Below are 23,483 nucleotides of genomic sequence, written 5' to 3'. Positions count from 1 at the left end.
TCAGTGGGAGAATGGAAGTAATGCAGTTACTATGGCCCCAGTGGTTCACATCATGGTCGTCACCTTGCACAGGCTTTACACATAAAGGTCAATAGCATTCCACTAGTGTATGTTGCAGGTCCTTTTATCCTAAGTGTAGAACTGTTCTTGAAGATGTTAACCTTCAAACTGGAAAACACTCCTATTTGTAGATTTTTTACTGAGGTGAAGGTAATGGAAAGAAACTGAAGACAAACCTGGTTGGTTTGCCATTGGGGTAGAATAGGGATGACTATTGACCTGCAGTCTTCTTAAGTGGATTTTCAATCTGTTTAACCCTGTTGCTATGTTATCATCGAAACAACACTGATTTTTCATCCATTAATAGCAAAATGCTGTATGTGCGTATAAAAAAGCATTTAATTAGGACTTCTGCTTCCTAGCCATAACATGTCAAAATTACAAACTGTTGCCTAAAATAACTAAACAATCCTGTTCTCAAACAGGTTTTGTACAGAATTATAACATTAAAGAAAGATTGATTAATGTACTGACACGTCAGCTTTACACAAACCTTAAACTTTGAAGTTGTGCATAATGCACATCTGGTATCCTGCTGATGTGACATCTGTCCAGTGTAACTACCAGGTTTCAGACCATTTGCAGCCCTTTTTATAATAATAAAGATGCAAACCATTATAGTTTTGCTTATTGGCTGTGTCGTCAGATGGAGAGGATGTACTATCATTCCCACTAAAGAGACAGCAAGTAAGTAAAGAAGGGGAAGGATGTCCATGCTTATAAATCCATGATTCAATCTTGGTCTTGTTTAGTTTCAGACTTGCAGAGTTGTCCATAGATTTCTAAGCAGTCTCTGTAGGGATTGAAATTGAGTAACCAGTTGCTCAACGAAATAACATTTCACAAGGAAATTAGATTTCTTTGCTGTTCTTTCCCTTGTGGGACTCTCATCGTTCCACTCAGCTTATTCCAGAGGTTGAGTGGGAGACCTGTGCTCATGACACCCCACATCTTTTGCCCTCCATCCAATCCAATCCTACTTTTCCAATAGCCTCTCTGATATTGCCGTCTGAATGTTTCAGTAGTATTTCTAACTGCACTATCTCCTGTGACATGTGACTTCATTCATTTTCATTTGTCACCATCTACCCTACTGATTAGACATGAACCCTTGACTTTCTATTTTGACACTTTTCACTTTTGCCTCCTGGCTCAGTCTGTTGCAGAGTGGTATACAATGGTGGTTGCGAACCTGGTGCTTGTGGCATCAGTTTGCCCAGTATTGCTGCTGTTGTGTGTGTATGATTGCACTAGCTCTTAAAGTGGTTCATCTTTGCCTCTGTTTCTTGGCCTGAGCACACCCCCTTTTGCCCATTCAGTCACCTTACCTTCCATTTCTGGCCCCTACAAGAAAATAGGAGAGGGAACAACACACTGACTGGAAGAAGCAGCTGACTACAAATAGGTAGATCAGGTTGTTGACCTGAGGGGCAGGGTGTGTGTGTGCTTGAATCAATAGGGCATTGCTGCTCACTTCCATCTACCTTGTGGTAGCAGGCACTCTGCCTACAGAGGCCATTCACCCCCTTTTCTCTTTTTGCTAAATGGGTGCTAGAGCTGGCAGGCCCTTTATCTGCCTTGTCCTTATGACACTGGCTCATTTTCTTGTGGAGGCACTTTCCCCTCTTTATTTTCTTATCACCTCCCTTTTTTGTTTTGCTAAACAGAGAGGTTGCAAACTAGCTGATCCTTACCTGTGCACCTTGTGCTTGTGCTAGTGTGTTTTCTGGCTATACATGCTGTTTAGGGTCTTTTTGCTGAACATTAAGCAATATTTGGTCACAATATGCATTTTTGCATTTTCCCAAGGAGATGGAGAAGACAATGGTTCCAGCAGGACATTTGCCTTTTGTGGTGCTGGGCACATTTTAAAGCAGTAACCTTTTAAAAGGTTGTAAAACTTATGCAGACAGAGCATTACTGCGTATGTTTACATTTATGAAAATAAATAAGCACCAGTACTACTCTTAGAAGAAGAGACCAGAAAAATGCTGTACAAAGACAGAATTTACATTCTATATGGTTCCAAAAAACAAGTAATTTTGGAATGCTTTCAGAAATATAGAGGCTCTTTTGCTGGCAAGCACTACTGTGCCATTTTGAGTGTCTCTCACAATCACTTCAGTTAAAAAGGCTACATTTTGTTTGAGAAAATGAGAGTGAAAAGGCAGGCTTGTGCTTGAAAGTTTCCCCTGAAAACCTTTGTTAAATGGACAGGGAAATGTCCACATTCTTTACACACTGTCCAGAATTAAAATATTCAGCCTTCTCCATGCCTAAACTATCCTAGGTTATATAGTGTTGTCCGTTGCAAAGAAAGAAGCTTTTGAATGGCCTATCCAATAAGAATTTCACATTCTACTACAAAGTCTAGACCACCTCTTGTTAAGCAGAATTAAGATCGTAAATCTTTGTTCACCTGGAAAACACACCATGACCAACCTGTACACTTGTGAGTTGAAGCATCTTGGATCATGAAATTTTACATGGTTATATAAACTACTGCCCAACACTCTTAATTTTTGAATTCCGGACTGGGTGTCTCTTACACCTTTGGAACCCTAGATTTGTTCCCTTACTATCAGACTCTTATCCATTAAGTCTTGCTGTGGCCTAGGGCAGACTTTTCACTTTCTTTGGATTTCACTCTGCCACTGAGAATACTTGTGTTCTTCTCCTGTGTTTTGGACTGAGCATAGTCCAAAAGGCCACACAATTCTCTCAATACTCTTCTTCTACCTTTCAGTTCCCCCAAATGGCAACCTCACATTTCCCTCCTCTTTCATACCTATTCTCATTTGTTACACCAGCTTAATAACCTCTATTAAGAAGCTGATCTTGTGTTTGTTGCTCTGAACCCTTTACAAAGGAACTTCTCTACCCAGACTATGTGGACTGCAGTTGTTCATGCCATTCTCCCGCATGTTTTGGATAGGGACTAATTTCTAGGCCAGCTCTACCAAAGTGACAGGAGCCTGTCCTCCAGAATAGAGCTAGACCCTCAGTGGGAAGCAGTTCCCTACTATATTTGAGATATATGTCCCAGGTCAGTCATATTCTAGAACATCCTATTCCCCAAACACAAAGGGCTAGTCTGCAGAATACAGAGACATATCTTGAGCAAGCATGGTGACTGGAAGGACCTATAGTGAGAATTTGTCACTCCTTTCTCACTGCTGCTTTCAGATTTTCTTGCAGGCTTTGCTTTCATGTGGATAGTGTTTCAAGAAAGATAGTAAAACCTACTTGTAAATTGATAGTTCCTGGTGTAAGCTGGCCCTCAGCTCTTCCAATTCTTGGTTCTTCTTCTGCTGAAGTTGGACTCCTTTCTTCAGCTCCCTCAGCCTTTCTTCCATCTCTTCCACCTGGTCCTGTGGATGGAAAAGCATTGAAATGTTTCAGAATGTAGCCTGCATTTTAAATTCATCATGTAGTATTTTGTACCTGTTGTAATCAGGGCCAGCATATGGCTGATATCTTAATTATTCTAGAGGGCATCACATTTTGCTGTACAAACACATATTTCACACCAGGAGGAGGAAAACCACAGCATTCTATCAGAATCGATCAGTTTAAATTGTTCATTCCCTTTTGTGAATTATATGCTTAAAATAAACATTTGTTATTAAGATAATAAAAGTGTCTGTGGCTTATATAAATTATCAAGTTAATTTGACTAACTTATTCTGTTAGTCGTGTACATAGCTGGGAACCAGGAAAAACTCTTGCTAAGCCTTCCTTTGACTGTGAAGGTTTCACCTGATGTTGCTTATAAACTTTCAGACCCATCTCTGTAGCCTGAAAACTAAAAATGTCTATATATATATATTAAAAAGGAGACATCTTTGGTTCTTAAGAGACTGAACTCTGTACTTTTTCCTAGGTAGTCTGGATTTTCTTTTTCTTTTTTTTGCAGCCTTCAAGTAGAATTCTCATCTTTTGTAAAGCTGTCAAACTGAAATTAAATTTACTCATCTTTAAACTATATAAAGACTACCCACCTCACATAAGTGGTTCTGCAGAAGAATGCAATGTTTGGATGAAGCCACCCAGTTTCTGTATTATATATAATTTGCCTTGTAGCTCCTTGGTTGAAAGGCAGAATAAAAATAAAAGATTCTCAATTTTCCAGTTGTGCATAACTTGAAGTAGGATTGAAGAAGGAAGGAGTTGTCTTCACAATGTAAGCACAACGTATTGCTCAGAAACCAACTGAAAGCAGAGTCCGACTCATTACTGATGGCATGGTACTTTTGTAGGGGTGCCCTTGCCCCCAGCTGACTTAGATAATGCCAGCCAAACGGCAACTATGCTGATTTGCACTAGCTAAAACTGGCAGCATAAGAACTCAAAGATTTGTGAAGTTGGTGCAGTTCAGATAAATAAGTGTTGTGTGAAATCTTGGGAGGATTCCTCCAGAGCAGATTTTGGGGACAGTGGAGGAAGGATGAAGAAGCCTCATTGTCCTAGTGGATGCCTGCTCATACTACATCCACACTCTCCCAAAGTTCCCCCGCTCCTTATATCACTGTGAAGTCTAGAAACTTGCTGGTGGAGAGAGAATCTCATGATACTTGCAATGCAAAATGCAGAATATATGCTGAATGCCAGACTGGTTTATGGGATTATTTCAGCCATACAAAAATATACCACAGCCAGTGCTCAGGACAAATTTGTTAGAAGGCTCCGTGTTTTGAGCCCGGAAGTCTAAATTATTCCTATTTTTATTGGAGTTACTTTCCTCAATGGATTGAAGATTTGTATTTTTAAACTACCTGCATGTTATCTTATACTTCAGCTGTGACATTTCCAGGATTGACTACTAGCCAGTGTTTGATTTTCAACCATCCCCCAATCAAGACAGGGAGCCTTAGGCTTCAACCATTAGTGGGGGTGCAGGGTGTCTACACAGACGGCGGCAAGGATGGAGCCACAGTAGCAAGCCATGCATTATTTCAAAGGCATTTTCCTTACACTTCCCGTATTGCAGTACTCAGGCCTGGTTCTAAAGCTGAGCCCTTGGTACAAATAAAGCACTACTGAGATTCCTGATGTTACACAAGACTCAGTTGCTCTCAGAATTCAACTTGGCTGAATGTGTCATAGGCCGTTCCTACCCATTGAATGCTTCTTGCCTGCCTTGCCACAAAAATAGGCTGCTATTTGTGTGGTTCCAGAGAGGGATCTAATCACATGGTTTGAAGCAGGGGTGGTTAACCTTCTTTAGGCTGAGCCCACATGCCGCCAGTGGGTGTGGCCAAAAGTGCCCACACGGGCACAGCCCTCCTTCCCCAGCTGATCTTAAACAGCTGAGAGGAGGTTATTGCCCCCTCTCCACTCATTAAGCAACCAGCGAGGGAGTGATTTGAGTTCTATTCCACCCATTTCAGTGCTGTGTGTATATAAATATGTGTATATGTAAATAAAATTTGGCACTGCCCAAAGTGACATCTAGGAGAGGGCAGGGAAGCAGGGTGTTGGATCTGGCCCCTGAAATGGGGGTTAGTCACCCCTTGTAACACTCAAAAAAGAAGTAAATAGAAAAATGATTGGAGCCCAGTTTTCCAATATGTCCAGTGTAAGAAGAGGAAATGAAAAAACCAAGAGCGATCAGGGTGTCGCTCTTCCTTCAGCTTCGAAACAGCATAAGCAATGTTAAAAGGAAGTGTAAGTAAAAGGTCCTGCGGCATCTGTTTTGGAGATATGAAATTTGGAGATATGAAATTGGAGATATGAAAGGGACATTTCGTACAAAGATTACCATAATAAAGGACAAAAGTGGTAATGACCTAACAGAAGCAGAAGACATCAAGAAGAGGTGGCAAGAATACACAGAAGAATTATACCAGAAAGATATGGATGGCTCGTACACCCCAGGTAGCGTGGTTGCTGACCTTGAGCCAGACATCCTGGAGAGTGAAGTCAAATGGGCCTTAGAAAGCACTGCAAATAACAAGGCCAGTGGAAGTGATGGTATTCCAGCTGAACTACTTAAAATTTTAAAAGATGATGCTGTTAAGGTGCTACACTCAATATGCCAGCAAGTTTGGAAAACTCAGCAGTGGCCAGAGGATTGGAGAAGATCAGTCTACATCCCAATCCCAAAGAAGGGCAGTGCCAAAGAATGCTCCAACTACCGCACAATTGCACTCATTTCACACGCTAGCAAGGTTATGCTTAAAATTCTACAAGGAAGGCTCAAGCAGTATATGGACCGAGAACTCCCAGAAGTGCAAGCTGGATTTAGAAGAGGCAGAGGAACCAGAGACCAAATTGCAAACATGCGCTGGATCATGGAGAAAGCTAGAGAGTTCCAGAAAGACATCTACTTTTGCTTCATTGACCATGCAAAAGCCTTTGACTGTGTCGACCACAGCAAACTATGGCAAATTCTTAAAGAAATGGGAGTGCCTGATCACCTCATCTGTCTCCTGAGAAATCTCTATGTGGGACAAGAAGCTACAGTTAGAACTGGATATGGAACAACTGATTGGTTCAAAATTGGGAAAGGAGTATGGCAAGGCTGTATATTGTCTCCCTGCTTATTTAACTTATATGCAGAATTCATCATGCGAAAGGCTGGGCTGGATGAATCCCAAGCTGGAATTAAGATTGCCGGAAGAAATATCAACAACCTCAGATATGCAGATGACACAACCTTGATGGCAGAAAGTGAGGAGGAATTAACCTTTTAATGAGGGTGAAAGAGGAGAGCGCAAAATATGGTCTGAAGCTCAACATCAAAAAAACGAAGATCATGGCCAGTGGTCCCATCACCTCCTGGTAAATAGAAGGGGAAGAATTGGAGGCAGTGAGAGATTTTACTTTCTTGGGCTCCATGATCACTGCAGATGGCGACAGCAGCCACGAAATTAAAAGACGCCTGCTCCTTGGGAGAAAGGCGATGGCAAACCTAGACAGCATCTTAAAAAGCAGAGACATCACCTTGCCAACAAAGGTCAGTATACTTAAAGCCATGGTTTTCCCAGTAGTGATGTATGGAAGTGAGAGCTGGACCATCAAGAAGGCTGATCGCCAAAGAATTGATGCTTTTGAATTATGGTGCTGGAGGAGACTCTTGAGAGTCCCATGGACTGCAAGAAGATCAAACGCATCCATTCTTAAGGAAATTAGCCCTGAGTGCTCACTGGAAGGACAGATCGTGAAGCTGAGGCTCCAATACTTTGGCCACCTCATGAGAAGAGAAGACTCCCTGGAAAAGACCCTGATGTTGGGAAAGATTGAGGGCACAAGGAGAAGGGGACGACAGAGGACGAGATGGTTGGACAGTGTTCTCGAAGCTACCAACATGAGTCTGACTAAACTGCGGGAGGCAGTGGAAGACAGAAGTGCCTGGCCTGCTCTGGTCCATGGGGTCACGAAGAGTCGGACACGACTAAACGACTAAACAACAACAAAGTAAAAGGTCCTGCGGCATCTGTTTTCGCATGTACCTTGGTGAAAATCTGCTAAAACCTCTGCAGGGATTATGGGAGGGATTATACAGGGTGAGTCTTTTAAAAGAAGCCCCATGGAACATGTTTAGTCTGTATCCACAGGGCCTCTTTTAAAGGACTCACCCTGTAGAACCCAGCCTTTGGAGGAGCTTGCATATGTGAGTAGAAGGGCTGGAAAAGAGCAGTCACATTTGCATAGCAAGGAATGTGTCTCACTCAATTCCTGTAAACTTCCTTGGACCTTAGAAAACACTAAACCTTTTAATATACAGCATTTCCTACCATCTGTAAATAAACTTGAGTCAAGGAAGGCAACTGAGCCCCGTAGGAACTGTTGATGGTTTGGTAAAATCCAGATATGGATGCTGGCCAGGCTAGTCTCCTCCCTGTTCCATTTAGAAGTAGTTCTTATTTTTAAAGAAATAGTATTTACACATCAGCCTTGTTTCTTGGCATGACTGTGTCAGTGCATTAAATGAAAGGTCTACCTAGTCCATGGTTCTGTTTCCACAGTGGCCAACTGAATGCCTCTGAAAGTTCAGAAACAGGGATTTAAGGCCATAGTGATTTCTCTGTTGTGTCATTACCAGATGCTGGTATTCTGAAGTACACTGCCTCTGAATGCGGAGGCGTCATTTAGCGACATGGCTGAGAACCACCGACATGTCTGTCCTCCAGGCATTTGTCTAATTCATCTAAAATAGTGCCTTTCACTACAGATCAAGTATGGAACATAGCAAGTCAGTTCATCTAGCTCTTAATTGTCTAACACTGAGTGACATCAGTCTTTCCCAGCCCTACCTGGAGATGCCACAGATTGCATCTGGGACTGTCTATAGGTGCTGTGTCACTGAGCCATGACCCCTGTATTAATTCCATATATAAATTATGTGTTAATGCGACATTTTAACAAGTGTTAAACGTGTGAGGTGCATCTAAGACTTAGCATCTGTACATGCATTTTCCTGGAAGGCAATACTTTATGCTTGGTAATTGTTTTTTAAAAAATCAGTAAAGTTTGTAATAATAATAAAAAACACGTCAGGAGATATTTTGGGATAGTCTCAGCTGGGGAAGAAAGGATTAAGTCCACTCTAGATGCAATTCATCCTGCTGAAAATCTCTCTCTCTCTGCCCCCCATTCTGGATTTAGGCTTGGGGGGGAGCTTTCCTGATTGCAGTGTTAAGGAAGAGGGGATGCTGTGGGCTGGTTGACTTCAAAGCCCCTCCTCTTGGCTCCCAATAGGTTCTTTTCCAAGCCAAATTGTGATGTCTCTTTGAGGGGCTCCCTTGTATGAAAAACATCTTGCATGCACAGTATTAATATAGTCTTCTACCTGACGTGCTAGTTCTTTTTACAGGAAGGAAAATGTTTAACTTTCTCCTTCACTATTTCTCTCTCCTGGAGCTGATAGCTAAGATACACCTCTATAAAGGACCAGTCAAACAGAAATTTCCCTGGTACAGCCTGACAGGAGTGGCATCTCATTCTCCCAATAGTGTATGTGAGTTCAGATACTCTGGAGTCTGTGTCATGGCAGGCAGCATTTCATCAGATAGGCAGGTGCTACATTGACCTACTTGGCAACTAGCTTTAGAGCAGGGGAGGCTGCAAGGCTGTTAGGCAGCCTTTTTCAACTGGTGCCCTCCAGGTGTTTTGGATAGTGACTTCCATCCTCCTTCCCCATTGGCTAATGTGAGCTGGAGTCCAAATCATCTGGAGGGTACCATGCTGGGAAAGGCTGCCATCAGGCATACCTTGTACTGAAGAACTTCTTCATCCCGTTTTTCCTTAATGAGCAGGATCTGTTGCTCCAGGTTTTTGTTCTGCAGCAATAACTTGCTGACCTCTCCCTGCAGTGGCCTCAGAGTTTCCTTTAATCTGTGAATCTCGCCCTGTGTCTTTTGCAAAGCCTTTCTGCTGGCTTCTCTCCTTTCTAAGAGGCGCATCAGCTTAGGCTCATACTGTTCTTCCAGACCCTGACGGCTCTCCGCCACAAAGCTCTCAAACTCCATGGAAAGCCGCCTGCTTGCCTGGAGGTAGCAGCTGCTCCTCCGCCTCCTCGGAGCCTTCAGCTGTTCTCTCAACTGCTCCTTCTCTTTCTCACAAGTCTCTCTCAATTGGGATAGCTCCTCTGAAAGCTGGCTGACCCTGCTTTCCAGTTCTTCCCGGTAGACAGCAAACTGGGCCACATCGTGCCTCCTGTTTTCTAGCTGGTACTGGCATGCCACACATTCCCGAGTCACCCTAAAAAGCTTCTGTTTCACTTGCCGAATTTCATCCCGCAGACTGTCCCTTTCAAGCTCCACCTTGGCATGCAGCCTATAGGCTTCGAGGATCTCTCCATGGGCTTGTCTGATTTCCTCAAGAGCTGGTTCCCGTAGGAGCATCAGTTCCCGAATAAGCTGGTCCCTCTCCCTCTCCAGCTCTTCCACTGCTTCAATGCACTCCTGAAAATGCTTTCCGAGATCCTCAATGCTTATGTCTTCTGCATCATAATATACTTCCTCGTCTTCCATGTCTTCCTGCAGGACCACTGGAGAGCCTGTGCTTTCTGTGTCTTGAAGGAATGGTATGTTGATGGGATCCATATACAGCATCTCAGGGGTGTCTTCTCCATCAAGCTCTAAGAGTGCTCCTGGAACCCCAGCACTTAGCTCTGAGAAGGCTTCTGCGTTGTCCAAATCCAGAGCAGGCTCGGAGTCTGCCATCACTTCCCTGGAAATAAAAAGCAATCATGGAATCAGACCTACAAATGGCTGAACAACGGAGCTCATTGAGCATAGGTAGGCATTTGTGAAGAAATAGATGCGCCATCCCTCAACTGAGAATCCTGCAACTGCAGAAAGCTTTGAAGAATTTGATGCTTTGTTACCAAGGCCAAGAAGTTAGCTTCCTCCCCCAACTTCTCACCATATACCCCAGCTGGTTCCCCTAGAACAATGTTTCTCAAAGTGTGGTACATGTACCCCCAGTGGTACACAAAAGGGTTTCAAAGGGTACATGGCATACATTTTTATTTTGCTTTTTAGTTTTTTTTTAGCCGCAGAAAACAATTTATTAGAATTTAGTATGAGAATGGTGTGCTGTATTAAAACTACCCCCCAAATTATCTTTGTCCAAGACTGGGTATGCTGGTAAGACTAAACTCTCAAAAGGGGTACGCGGTTATTGTAAATTTGGGAAACACTGCCCTTGAACATTAATAATAATAATAATAATAATAATAATAATAATAATAATAATAATAATAATACCCCGTATTTCACATACCTTATCTTTCTATTAAGGGACATGGGTGGGGCTGTGGGTTAAACCACAGAGCCTAGGACTTCCCGATCAGAAGGTCGGCGGTTCTAATCCCCGCGACGGGGTGAGCTCCCGTTGCTCGGTCCCTGCTCCTGCCAACCCAGCAGTGCAAGTAGATGAATAGGTACTGCTCCAGCGGGAAGGTAAACGGCGTTTCCGTGTGCTGCTCTGGTTCACTAGCAGTGGCTTAGTCATGCTGGCCACATGACCCGGAAGCTGTACGCCGGCTCCCTCGGCCAATAAAGCGAGATGAGTGCTGCAACCGTAGAGTCGGCCACGACTGGACCTAATGGTCAGGGGTCCCTTTACCTATCTTTCTATTAATGCAGTATGATAACATCTTACAAACTTTTAATTTGAGCAATTTCAGCAAGGTTGAAGGCACGCTGGTTGAAATTATACAACTTAAATCCAATCAAGGTGGATTGCTTAGAAGCTATTTTTGCACCAGGCCCATTTGGGGTTACTGTACCTGGCGCGAAAAGGGCTTTTAAGATCTACTTGTTACACGGGCTCTGGGAGTCCAGGGAATTTTTTCTCTTTTTCTCCCCATCACTCGCAAGCTGCAGGGATAGCTCCAAGAGTTTGGGTATACATGATTTTCCTGTATACCCTGTATGGGCAGAACCCATAATTCTCTTGGTGCATCAGGGGAAAAATCCAGGCACAACAGTTATCTAATAAAAATATCAGGACCATTAAAAAAACCACAAAGGCTTTTTAAATGTGCTCTTAAGGAAGTAGTATACAATTGTTGTTCCAATTCTACATGTTTAGAGACAACTTGTAACCTTGTTGAACAAGCCTCTATATGTTGAGTTGAATGTGGTAAACTAGGTATGGCTGAATAAATTTTGGAATCAAAATCTGTTTTCTACCTTGGCAGTAAAAATATGACAATAATTTTAAAATTGTCAGGTCTTCTGCTCATTAATGATGCTCCAGATCTGCTACCCAATGGGATCACCTTCCTCTCCTTAGTTATAGCTTAACCCTAACTCCCTGGGTTTTAATGAATTTAAACCTGCTTAAATTTAAACTGTGTTGCAACGTGTTTGTTTAACATATGCATCTGTGATGCTACTTCCTTCAAGTTCTCCTCAAAACTCAGCTTTTCCATGAAGCTTTGGTCACCCCTTCCTTGCCCCCATGCCATACTGTAACTAAGCCTAAGTAAATACAGCTGCCATCATTCTTCCCCCAACCCACCTCCATTTCCCTCACACCGTTTTCTAGACTGTAACCAATATGGGGCAGAGATTCTCTTACTCTTTATAAAGTGCCATGTATATGGATAAAGATAGATACAAAAATGGGTATAAAATATAAATAACAAGTAATGGCTGGTTCTAAGAAAAGATCGGGGGTAGGGGAACCCTGACGGAAATCCACTGACCAGAACAGCTATATTAAGTGAATAAATAAATATACTTTAAGCATGTGTTGCATTGCATTGACAAATGGGGAGCAAATGAGCTGAGAGGTGGGTTTTTTGTTTTGTTTTGTTTTTTGCCAGGCTACTTAAGCACCAAGGGGTCAGTTGGAGGGGAATCTGTGTTGCTTTAAGTCATTGATTACTGAAAAGAGGGCAGCTTTTTTTATTTTAATTGAAAATGCTGACGCAGCCTCAGATGTACAGAAGAGAGTGCCCAAATGAGCTTGCATGCACGCTCTGCAAGATGGCTGAAGATGGATCAAAATATCACAGCAGGCAAGGGATATTATTGAGGGGCCCTGGTTTCCAAGCAAGCAAGCATTGTAGAGTAGAGTCATCCCCTGAAGGAAGAGGGTGTGTGCAGCAGCTGTCCACAGATGAAAGACCTCTTCACAAGATAAGGCTTGGGTGAATGTGCACTGTGTCTAAATGGCAGAGAAGGAGGTGTTTAATCCACTGTCCTTAAGAATGTGGAGCGCCTGAACAACTTAAAGAGGTAAATGTTCTGAAATAGAACCAGCTGTAGTGTAATACCTGATGGGGTGGGGCTGAGCAGTACATTGAAGGGCCAGTTGGGTAACATGAACTTTAACAAGGGGAGCAGGGAAACTTCCATGGGATATTTAATGGGAGAGCACCTGCAGGGTGGCCCTGCTACCAGGATGTCAGAGGAGGAGACAAAAGACACATCCAGAGGGCATCAGCCCCCTGCCCTCCAGAGGCCCATTGACATTTCAGTAAGGTTGGTACATGAGAGCTTCATGGCGGATGGTACCCTACCCCCTGTTAAGTTGTTGGGGAAGGGAGTGCCATTTGCATGTTCTACTTCAGCTCTGAGCACCACTGGAGATTATTTTCAGAGATAAACCTTCTCTTTTCCCAAATAAGGCATTTTCCCACCCTTGTGAAAACAGCAAAGTGAAGCAGCCTTCACTTCCATGCTTGCTATTTCTTAGTAGTTGGATACAGAAAGCTTAGGTGAGGATTGGTGCAAAGCTCTTTGGTTTCAACTTCTGAACTGGGTCCGGAATCTGTCACCAATCATCTATCTAGCAGCAGCACGATTCCTTCCTTGTGAAGATTTTTTCACCGGCAAATGGTCTCGCTGTCCACCCAGGCAGATTCAGACAGTCCCTGCTTCTCCCCCCTCCTCTCTGTAGCAGGATGTCGTGCATCCAGGCTGATATTTCTTACTTGGGCAAAGAAAAGAAACGTACAAAGCTAGGGGAGACAGCCTCTTTCTCAGTGGTCCAGCAGCGGGTGAAGGCACTGTACCTTTCTTCCTTTTTCCAGTCAGGCCTGCGCTGGCCACAAATGGTCTGGCAGGCAACCCAATTGAGCCCAGCCTTAATAAACCTGGTGCTTTCGAATCTGAATTATTCACCAACCACACCCCGTTTCCAAAACCGTTAGGTTGCTCCCCTCTCCCCCTTAAATGAGCCTAGTTCTTTTTAGCTTGGAGCATCTCCTTTCCAGCTACTAGAACAGAAAAGAGAGCCCACGCTCACCAATGAATGGTAGCAATTTAGCTCTTCTTACCTTTCTCTCCAGGAACCAAGTTCCTTGTGCCCCCGGCCGGACAGGCTTTTGGCATGGGGTGGGTGTGAGGTTATTAATAAACAGTGCAAGAAACCGGAGCCCCCGGGGCCACCCCCACCTCAGTCTCTCTGGAAACGGCTGTGCAATTCTAGTGGAAAGGCTGACACCAGATCCCTGCCTACGGAGTGGGGGGGTGGGGGAGGAGGCGGGGAAGAGGAGGCGGCCGGCTGGCAGGCCTCTCCACTCGCCTGCCAGTGCCAGAGGCAGAGTGGTTGGCGCTTGGCTCTGTCTGAACTTTCAGCAGCGGCAAGAGGAAAGCTGCGTTGGGAGGGGCTGGGAAGGAGCAAGCCTCTTTAACCCTCTCTCTTTCCATCACCTCTCCCCCCCCCTTTGCATGTATGTTGGCAGCCACATGTGAATGCGTACATGAAATACAGGAATGTCTAGAAACTGAGGAGACACCTGTGCATGCCGAGGGTCATGGACGTGTGCTTTCCAGTACTTGCTGCTGCTATGTTCCCAAGGTGGGAAGACTAAATGTCTGGTTTTGTGATGGGAGAGGGAGAGAGGAGGCAAAGATGAGACCAGAGTAGTAATGGGTGGGTGTTAGGAAATGCATAGACTTGCTGCACAATCTTTTGTATGACAGCTCAGTCCCACTGCGTTCTGTAGGGCTGCTTCTTAGGTAGGCATGTACAGTGGTACCTCGGGTTTCAGATGCTTCAGGTTACAGACGCTTCAGGTTACAGACTCCGCTAACCCAGAAATAGTACCTCGGGTTAAGAACTTTGCTTCAGGATGAGAACAGAAATTGTGCGGCGGCAGTGGGAGGCCCCATTAGCTAAAGTGGTACCTTAGGTTAAGAACAGTTTCAGGTTAAGAACAGACAAATTAAGTTCCTAACCAGAGGTACCACTGTAATAGGATTGCAGGTTAAGAATGAACTTTAATTGGGCAAAGATGACTAAGGTAGCAAACCCTAAAGGGTGACTGGCAAAATATGAGGGGTTTGAAGGAGCAGAAGGCATCACAGAGGAGTGGCAGGGGGACAGTCCTAGTATTACTGTACATTAATATGGCATCATCCCTGCAAAAGGCATTTGGCCTTATGTAGCTCCCCCAAGTCCTACTTGCTAACTGAGCTCTTCCTGCCTGGAGGACAATTGTCCAGGCAGCAAAATGCATCATTCAACACCCACGAGCAATAAGCCCGCCCTGCTGCTGCTCAGTCCTCCTCACTCAGCTTTCTTCAGCTTCCTTGTCCAGGGATAAGGTTACTCGCCCTGGCTTGCTCCCTTGTTGGCTTTGAATTTCAGGTCAGAAGTGCAGTTGCACTGTGAACCCATGCCTCTCTTGGCTAACTACAAGAAGCATATTTAAGAGGAATAAAGGGTTATTTTTTAAAATAATAATAAAACACCGAGTAGTGCAAGCCACATGTCTCTCCCCTCTATTTGTGGAGGCGTTTGACTCAATAGCGTAGGAATGCTGTTAACTTGAACAATGTTTCGTGTGTGTATAAATACCCACCTAAATCTATCTAACGTTAAAACTGCCAGCAAGGTTACCAGTAAGGGTCAGCTGGGCTGGTAGAAAAGAGCCTTCTATGGCATAAAAATAACAAAAAAGGAGTCTACTTGTGAAATGGCAAGCCCAGACACCTCTTTCTAGTTTATCCTAGAAATAACCTGTTTGGGGAAGGGGAACAGAGGGACATGGGAACTGTTGTGGGCTGCAATCAGATGCCTTGAGTTAGCCCTGCTGCTCTCTGTTTGTGGACGTAGCTAGGCAACCAGATGGTGGTGTGTCATCTGCAGGGGAAGGGGGTAAGCAGATGATAATGCCTGAGGCGATGACCATTTCCAAGGACAATGCAACTTATGGCAGATTCAGAACGTGCTGTGCTCCAGAAGCAGAGATAGCCCCGTCCTGGAGCAAAATGTAGTGGTAAATTTTGGACAGCAGAGTGGGGTTTAGGTGAATTGGGGCAGGAAGGGAAGTACTTAGAAAATGAGTTTAGTGGCAACCCTACCCACTAGGGGACTAGGTAATATCAGTAATTTGAATAGGCGATTCTCCTTCAGACCCTAGTTTAAACACTCTTCATTAAATTTTCTATAGTATTTCCCCACTAAGCCACATTTAAAGGAACAGCCCTATAATATACGTACTTTTGTACCTAGTCAGTATATAGGAGTTTGGTGCAGTAACTTCCACACTTTTTGCCCAATTTGGGCCTTCATGAGTTCAGAATGACTGCAAGAAGTCTGCAATGTACTGAAATAATTTGTGAGTGCATCATGGAAAAGATGCAAATTAGATAGCACAAAATGTAGATAGAATCAATCTTGTTACTCAGGTTCTTCTTAAGCAAGAAAAACTAGCTCCCAGAGCCCTGATATTTGATCTAATAGTGCATGGTCTGGCTGTTGCATACTTTCAAAGAGCTGGATAAATGGATAAAAGTTTGGTGTATAACAGACAGTTCCTATATCAAATTTTTATCCATTTATCCTGCTCTTTGAAAGTATACAACAATCAGACCATGCACTATTAGGGTGGAATAGATTTTATCACCCACCCACTAACATTTTCTATCAGTGACAACACTCACAGTACCTTTCTGCTCTGTGTGTGATGTGTTTTTGCTTCGTGTGAACTAGCCAAAGTCAGTGCATAGATGTTTAAGAATTCTTTAATACTGACAACTTCACATTCCTTCACAGGAAAGCCACATTTTCCTTATTTGGCAGCATTAAAGAAAATCTGCATGCACATAGCTAATGAAAACAAAATTATCATGTATAACTATCTAACAGGGTAGGAATCAATGCTTTCAGTGAGGATAAGTTATATGGAAGCAAAGTTGTAAACAAACAAACAAGGTACAGCCAATATAACACCCACCACTATAAAGTAACACATTAGTTTAACTACACACATTGCAGAGAGAAAAGAATGTTGCTACAACAAGCCAATTTTAAATGGAGAGCAGAGGAATAAAAATCCACAGAGCTAAAACGGGGTAAAATCATAACATTGTTTTAGAAAACTGGGTATGTAAAATGGCATCTGCCTGGTGCTGGAATGATATTTAAGTAGCCTTTTTGGGATGGTGTTCCACAACTAAGGGACCACTGCTGAAAAGTTCCTCACTTGGTTGTATTTCACCTGGCATCAACACACAAAGAAGCCCTAGGTGATGATCTCAGGGTCCAGGAGCATGTGAGATGAGGCAATACTTCAGGTACCAAGGACACATGCCATGAATAGCTTCAGCAGTCAAAACCAGCAGTTTAAATTGAGCCTGGAGATTGACTAGGAGTCAGTGAAGGTGATAAGCATACTATTTCCATAACAACCTGCCCAGTCCTCGTTAGCACCCAGGCAGCGATAATTTCTACCAACTAAAGTTCCTGGGTTGTTTTCAAAAGTAGCCCCACATACAACAACAAGAGATTATCAGGGCATGAACCCGCATTCTGTCCAGGTAGGGCTGTAGCTGGTGCAGCAGTCTAAGGCTCTGGGTGCCCCAAGCCTCAGAGGCCATGTGCCCCTAATGACAAAGGTGGATGGACAAGCACCCCAAAGCTTCAGACCTGTCATTTTAGGGCAGAGCTGGGGGGCAACTTGTGGCCCTCCAAATGTTGGGTTACAACACCTGTTATCCCATATCATTGGCCGTGCTGGGTGATTGCAACACTTTAACAGTCATTGGTACAATTAATGAACAGCCTAGCTGGAATGCAATGATCTCATTCACATGTAACATTAAGCCAAACTATGGCTTAGTACAAATCAGCAAATGTGTGTGCTCCTGAAAACGATACCATGGCCACGTTGTTCCTCCTGTAGTGAATCTGCTGCTTGCATTGCACTGACCTAAGTTGTGGTTTCATAGAATTGTAGTCTTGGAAGTGACTCTGGTGGTCATCTAGTCCAACCCCTGCCATGCAGGAATCTCAGCTAAAGCATCCATGACAGCCAGCCACCCTCTGCTTTAAAACCTCCAGTGAAGGAGATTCCACTGTTCTACTGTCAAACAGCTCTTACTGTCAGAAAGGTCTTCCTAACATTTAGTTGGAATCTCATTTATTGTCATTTGAATCCATTGGTTCAGACCCGGCCCTCTGGAGCAGCAGGAAACAAGCTAGCTCCTTTTTCCCTGTGACAGCCCTTTAGATATTTGAAGATGGCTATCACATCTCTTCTTCGTTTCCTGCAAAATACTGACAGTCTGAAGGGTCTGAGGAGAGAGAGGTAGTGCCATGGGGAGTTGCAGGTACAGTGGATGCTTGGGTTGCGAATGTGATCCGTGCAGGAGGCACGTTCGCAACCCACAGCACTGCGTCTGCGCATGCACAGGTTGCGATTCGGCACTTCTGCGCATGCGCAACCTGAAGCGCCTGTAACCCGAGGTATGACTGTATAAGGAAGAGTCTTAAACTGCACTCCTTTATCCAAATTTCCAATTATCTAGTCAGCAACTCTTTCGGAGAATGGCCTATAATATCCTTTTCTCAGGTGACCAGCCACTTAAGCACATTTGGCACAAATGAGGTTTTCTTCCACCTCCTCCACACCCTTTCCTCAAGCCCAGCAGAAGCATTCATTCTGTTGGTTGTTCTGCGCCTCTTCCCTGTATCTCCCTTCTTCTTCCTTCTCTTCCTTCCATCATTAGCCAACTGCATTTTCAGCCTTCCAAGTCATTAAGCAAAATCGATTTGTATTTAGCAATCTCTGTGGCTCGCTGCTAGCTAGAGATTCCCCACCTCCAGCTCCTCCTCCACAAGGAGGTTTGTGTGCAAACCACGCTCCATTGGCAAATCAAGATCCGCTGATTTAATTGCTTCATTTTCTTCAGACTGACTTCCACAACCATTAAAAAGAGAGAACACAAAGCTTGCCTCTTTCTGTCCAAATCCTTGCTCTTTTGTCTTTTGTCTTGTTCTCTCTCTCTCTCTCTCTCTCTCTCTCTCTCTCTCCCCCTCTCTCTCTCTCTGTCCCTTCTCCCATATCGCCTGCCAAAATAAGGCAGAATCACACACACATTTACAGTATAGTAGAGAAGTTAGTCTGCAGTCTCCATCTTGGAACTTCATGGCAATAACATCCAACCTTGTTGTTGTTGTGGTGGTGGTGGTTGTGGTTGTTATTTCTGGTTTGATTTTTAGTTTTCCTCATCCCCCTGCCCCTTGCCTTGCATAGCATCTTGCCTGATGAAAAATTTTGCAAAAACCTGACACATATTTGTGACTTTTTAGTTGGTACTGATAAAGTTACTATCCGATTCTGGGTTATTTGTATCAGTCATTCATCTGACTTGCTATGGTTGTGGGGCATTGTTGTTTGATGAGGGTACTGGGAATTATTTGCTTAAATATCTCATGCCCACCTGCCTCACAGAATTCCCAGAGCTGCTTAGTGAAATGGAATGACTGTTACACCAGTGTATATGCCTGTAGTGCAGCCTTCCCCAGCCTGCCGCTGCCCCTCTCCCCAGGCAATGATGGCTGGGGCTAATGGGAGCTGTACATCAGAACACCCGGTGGGAGAAGGCTGCTGCAGTGTCCGTCTCCCCAAGATCCACTACTACCCTATGCATGTTCTTAGCACTCCATTGGTTTACCCAGCAGTGACCCTGCTATGGCACAGCTCCTGGGGTGTGGCTGCTATTTTCAGGTGGGATGTAATCACATACAGTGGCACCTCAGGTTACATATGCTTCAGGTTACATACGCTTCAGGTTACAGACTCCGCTAACCCAGAAATAGTACCTCAGCTTCAGGATGAGAACAGAAATCGTGCTCCGGCGGTGCGGCGGCAGCAGAAGGCCCCATTAGGAAAAGTGGTGCTTCAGGTTAAGAACAGTTTCAGGTTAAGAATGGACCTCCAGAACGAATTAAGTTCTTAACCCGAGGTACCACTGTACCAGCAAATTCAGGTAGTGCATTTAAAGTTGATTTGGCGTCCTTGCAGAAGAAATCTGTTTCCTGCTCTAAACTGGACTTTTTGCAATAATGAAAGTAATGGGGAAATGCATGGGAAGGTGTCTCATGACAGTTGTTTGATGCAACATTGCATAGCCTCCAGATGAGCAAATTGGAATGAATGCTCAATGAACAGCCGGCGTAATATAAACTCCCTGCAAATATCAGGGTGAATGCTGAATGAGCAGGTTGTCTGGAAGCAACCTTTTCATTTAAACGGAGCTCTTTCACTCTTTTACCCCAGGTGTAGAGATCTCCCCCTTCAGTGTTCCTTCTTCTTTGCTGTCTCCCTTTCCTGATTCCATCAGAGCTCTTCAGTGATTGTTTCCCTCATTTTCTGTGTGCTGTTTTTACTGCCGCTGGCTGCTGGGAGGTGCAGGCAGAAAATGGGGCTTGGATCTTCTCCAGTTTTTCAGGCGGAACTTTAAGTCTCGCCATTATTCACCCTTGAGCTTTTTGCTTCTGCTGCAGGGGAAGCCCAGCCCATCCATTACAGAACAGTTGTTATTTATGTAATTGCAGAAGCACTTAAGGCTCAGGGTTGGCATCCACAGACTAAGTGAAAAGGGAAAGTTGTATCAAGAGGCATCCTGAGAACAGGTTCAGCATAACAGCAAACCATCCCTTGACAGGCCAAGAGTTAGTCAAATGGCTTTCTCTCAGCCTCAGCACACACACACACCCCGCCCAATACTCAGCAAACAAATTAGTACTGGCCTACCAAACAGGGTTGTTGTAAGGACTCATAGAATTGGAGAGTTGGAGGGGACCCCGAGGATCATCTAGTCCAACCCCCTGCAATGCAGGAATCTCAATTAGATCATACAGGATAGATGGCCATCCAACCTCTGCTTTAAATCTCAGGACAAAACAAGCTAAGAGGAAGGCATGTTTGGCAAACCCTCACCATGATCAACTCCTGCCTGAAAACCTATGTCTCCACTGTGGAAGGATGTGTGGATCCAGAACTGGCCTCCACAGTCACCTATGGACTCACCGCTAAGACAATCATGGTAGACAATCTTACTCAGCTATGAGTGATCGCCAAAGAAGAAGAAGCTTTAAAACCTGCAAGGAAGGAGAGTCCAAAACTTCCCAAGGGCGTCTGTTCCACTGTCAATGCTTATGAAGTGATTTATGCTGCAACAATAATTTATTTTCTTCAAAAATGCGACATAAATAGTCTCATATTTACTTGAAACACTTATAACAATAGTATACCGTCTTTCCTCCAAGAAGCATGCATGGCCCTCCACCCCATTTTATGCTCATAACAACCCTGTGAGGTAGGTTAGGATGCAGGTAGTGACTGGTCCAAGGCTGCTTCCACTATGGTACTACAAGCTTCCCCAACCTGGTGCCCTCCAGATGATTTGGGGTACAATACCACCAGCCGCAGCCATCATGATCCATAGAGAGAGCATTAGAATGATTTTGTTCTAGCAGAGCTCTTCCTGTGACTTCATGTTGAGGATTCGTAAAGGAATTCCACAAGGGGGACTTTTCTTGCCCTACAAACAGAGTGGTCAGAGGAAGGCTAGGACAGGCTCCCTGGGCCCTCAAGGGTTGTGTAGTAGAAGAAGGGATTTTGGCAGGGTCAGCTGCTTGCATGGCTAATGTCCAAAGGGCCCTGGCCTCATCTTCCTCTGGTCATCCTACACAGAAATGAAGGGAAGGGCTGGGAAAGGGCCCAAAGGCAGGAGAGTCAGCTGCCTGGGGTCTCAGTTCTCAGTCAGGAGGGTACCGCAGACATGGATGATTGGGGAAATGCTTTGCTCAGCTGCCTTTAGCCAGCTTTCCTACTTCACCTGAATGCTGCAGGCCCAGGAGATGCCCTGGAATCATGAATTTCTCCCTCTGCCCGTTCCTGAGAGAAGAGGGTGCAGAGAACATTTGGATCATGTTCTCCTGGGGAAAATCTGAATCACCACATTTGCTGCAGCTGTTGGTGATGATTTTCCAAAGAAGGGAAGATTTGCTCGGAGAGTGGTCTCAGTTTTGCATCATGTCCAGAGTTGCAAGAGTCGCCCTCCCCCCTCCCCGTCTCCTCCTCTCCCCTGGGACCTGGCTCTGCCCCTCCCCTCCAGAGGCTGATGCTGCTGGCAAGAAAGGCTCAGAAACAAAACATGGGCTTGCGATGAGGATTTTGGTGACCCTTTCGGGAGGTCGAGGCACCTCTTTGGCCACAAGAGGCCGCTACAGATACAGATATCGGTGGTGAGATTTTTCTGTGTGTGTTTGGCTCACACATAACAAGTAAATACAGTGCAGTGGAAATAAAGGTTGCAAGGCAATACTCGCTGGTCAGTAGATCTCCCAATTCTCTACCTAAACCAGCTGCTTATCATACATTCCCTCAAATTTATCTCTTACTTTGTCAACAGTGTGAATAAATTCTGTATCCTCACCCCTTGGCCTTGGACCAGTTTCCCTCTCTAATCCTAGCCTACCTCACAGGATCTTTATGATGATAAAATACGGAGAAGGATGGCTCACGTGCACCACCCTGAATTCCTTGGAGAAAAAGTGGGATAAAAAACACACGCAATAAATAAAGGGTGAGAAACAGGTCAGTGGCCCAAACAGATAAAGTGGTAGCCCTGAATGCTAGCATGTCAAAATTTTGCTCTCTGCCCTTTTCTTTGGGTGTCCATGCAGTCATGAAGAGTCGGACATGACTAAACAACTAAACAACAACAACCTGCATCATGCACCAGGTTAAAAACATATATAATGCAAAAACAAAACTCTGAAGAAAGTGTTGCCATGTCAACAGCCACAGCTGCAAGTTCTTATCAGGCTGGGTGTGGCAAGAATATTTTCCACTCTTCCCTCCTCCCCCGCCTTTCTTACCTGCCTTGGAACCCATTCAAGGATATTGGGCAACAGGTGAGCATGCAATTGGCTGCAAGGCAGAGCACGGATGGGGAGGGGACTTCAACTGAGCAGGCAGGAAGTCATCAAGAACAAAGGCGTCCCAGAGTGACCTGGGCTGGATATCCACGCAGCAGGGAGGGCAGTGTGGGAGGGGACCAGAGAACAACCAATGAGGTGGGATAGGTCTAGGAGCAGCCAGCCTGATGTGCAGCTTCATCCTGACAGGGGCCGTGGCCAGGTGTAGGAAAGACGACAGGCTCTCCTGCACCTTGAGAAGTGCAGGAAATGCAATGTCGGCAGTTGTTCTTTGTCATGCAGACTGCACCTACTAAAACTGCGTCTTCCACATGGCTACTCGTGTGGGAGCCCAATCGCCTTTTCAGTATGGGCCTCTTGATGATGCCGGTTTGGTGAAAGTACCAGACAGGTTTGCCAATTAGCCACAGCTAGAGAGACAATTAGTGATGTATGGAAGTGAGAGCTGGACCGTAAAGAAGGCTGATTGCCGAAGAATTGATGCTTTTGAATAATAGTGCTGGAGGAGACTCTTGAGAGTCCCATGGACTGCAAGAAGATCAAATGCATCCATTCTTAAGGAAATCAGCCCTGAGTGCTCACTGGAAGGACAGGTCGTGAAGCTGAGGCTCCAATACATTGGCCACCTCATGAGAAGAGAAGACTCCCTGGAAAAGACCCTGATGTTGGGAAAGATGGAGGGCACAAGGAGAAGGGGACAACAGAGGATGAGATGGTTGGACAGTGTTCTTGAAGCTACAAACATGAGTCTGACCAAACTGCGGGAGGCAGTGGAAGAC

The 23,483-nt window shown here is 44.7% G+C and overlaps 1 protein-coding gene across 2 annotated transcripts; it reads right to left on the bottom strand.

The window, feature by feature from the left end:
- Positions 1-381: 381 nt before the first annotated feature.
- On the bottom strand, positions 382-22,725 carry SYNC (syncoilin, intermediate filament protein). Of its 2 annotated transcripts, none has more exons than XM_053399090.1 (4): positions 22,645-22,725; positions 9,276-10,236; positions 3,307-3,431; positions 382-853 (listed from the first exon to the last, which is right to left on the bottom strand). In XM_053399090.1, the coding sequence occupies exons 1-4, from the start codon at positions 22,686-22,688 to the stop codon at positions 793-795; spliced, it is 1,191 nt and encodes a 396-aa protein (XP_053255065.1). In that variant the 5' UTR covers positions 22,689-22,725; the 3' UTR covers positions 382-792. The 2 variants fall into 2 exon arrangements, with proteins under 2 accessions (XP_053255065.1, XP_053255066.1); XM_053399091.1 differs by lacking the exon at positions 22,645-22,725 and adding an exon at positions 13,802-14,041.
- Positions 22,726-23,483: the final 758 nt, after the last annotated feature.

The sequence above is a fragment of the Podarcis raffonei genome, chromosome 8 (assembly GCF_027172205.1).
Source record: "Podarcis raffonei isolate rPodRaf1 chromosome 8, rPodRaf1.pri, whole genome shotgun sequence".
Classification (NCBI taxonomy): domain Eukaryota; kingdom Metazoa; phylum Chordata; class Lepidosauria; order Squamata; family Lacertidae; genus Podarcis; species Podarcis raffonei.
The sequence above is the reverse complement of the archived record's forward strand: the minus strand, read 5'-3'. Positions and strand labels throughout refer to the sequence as shown.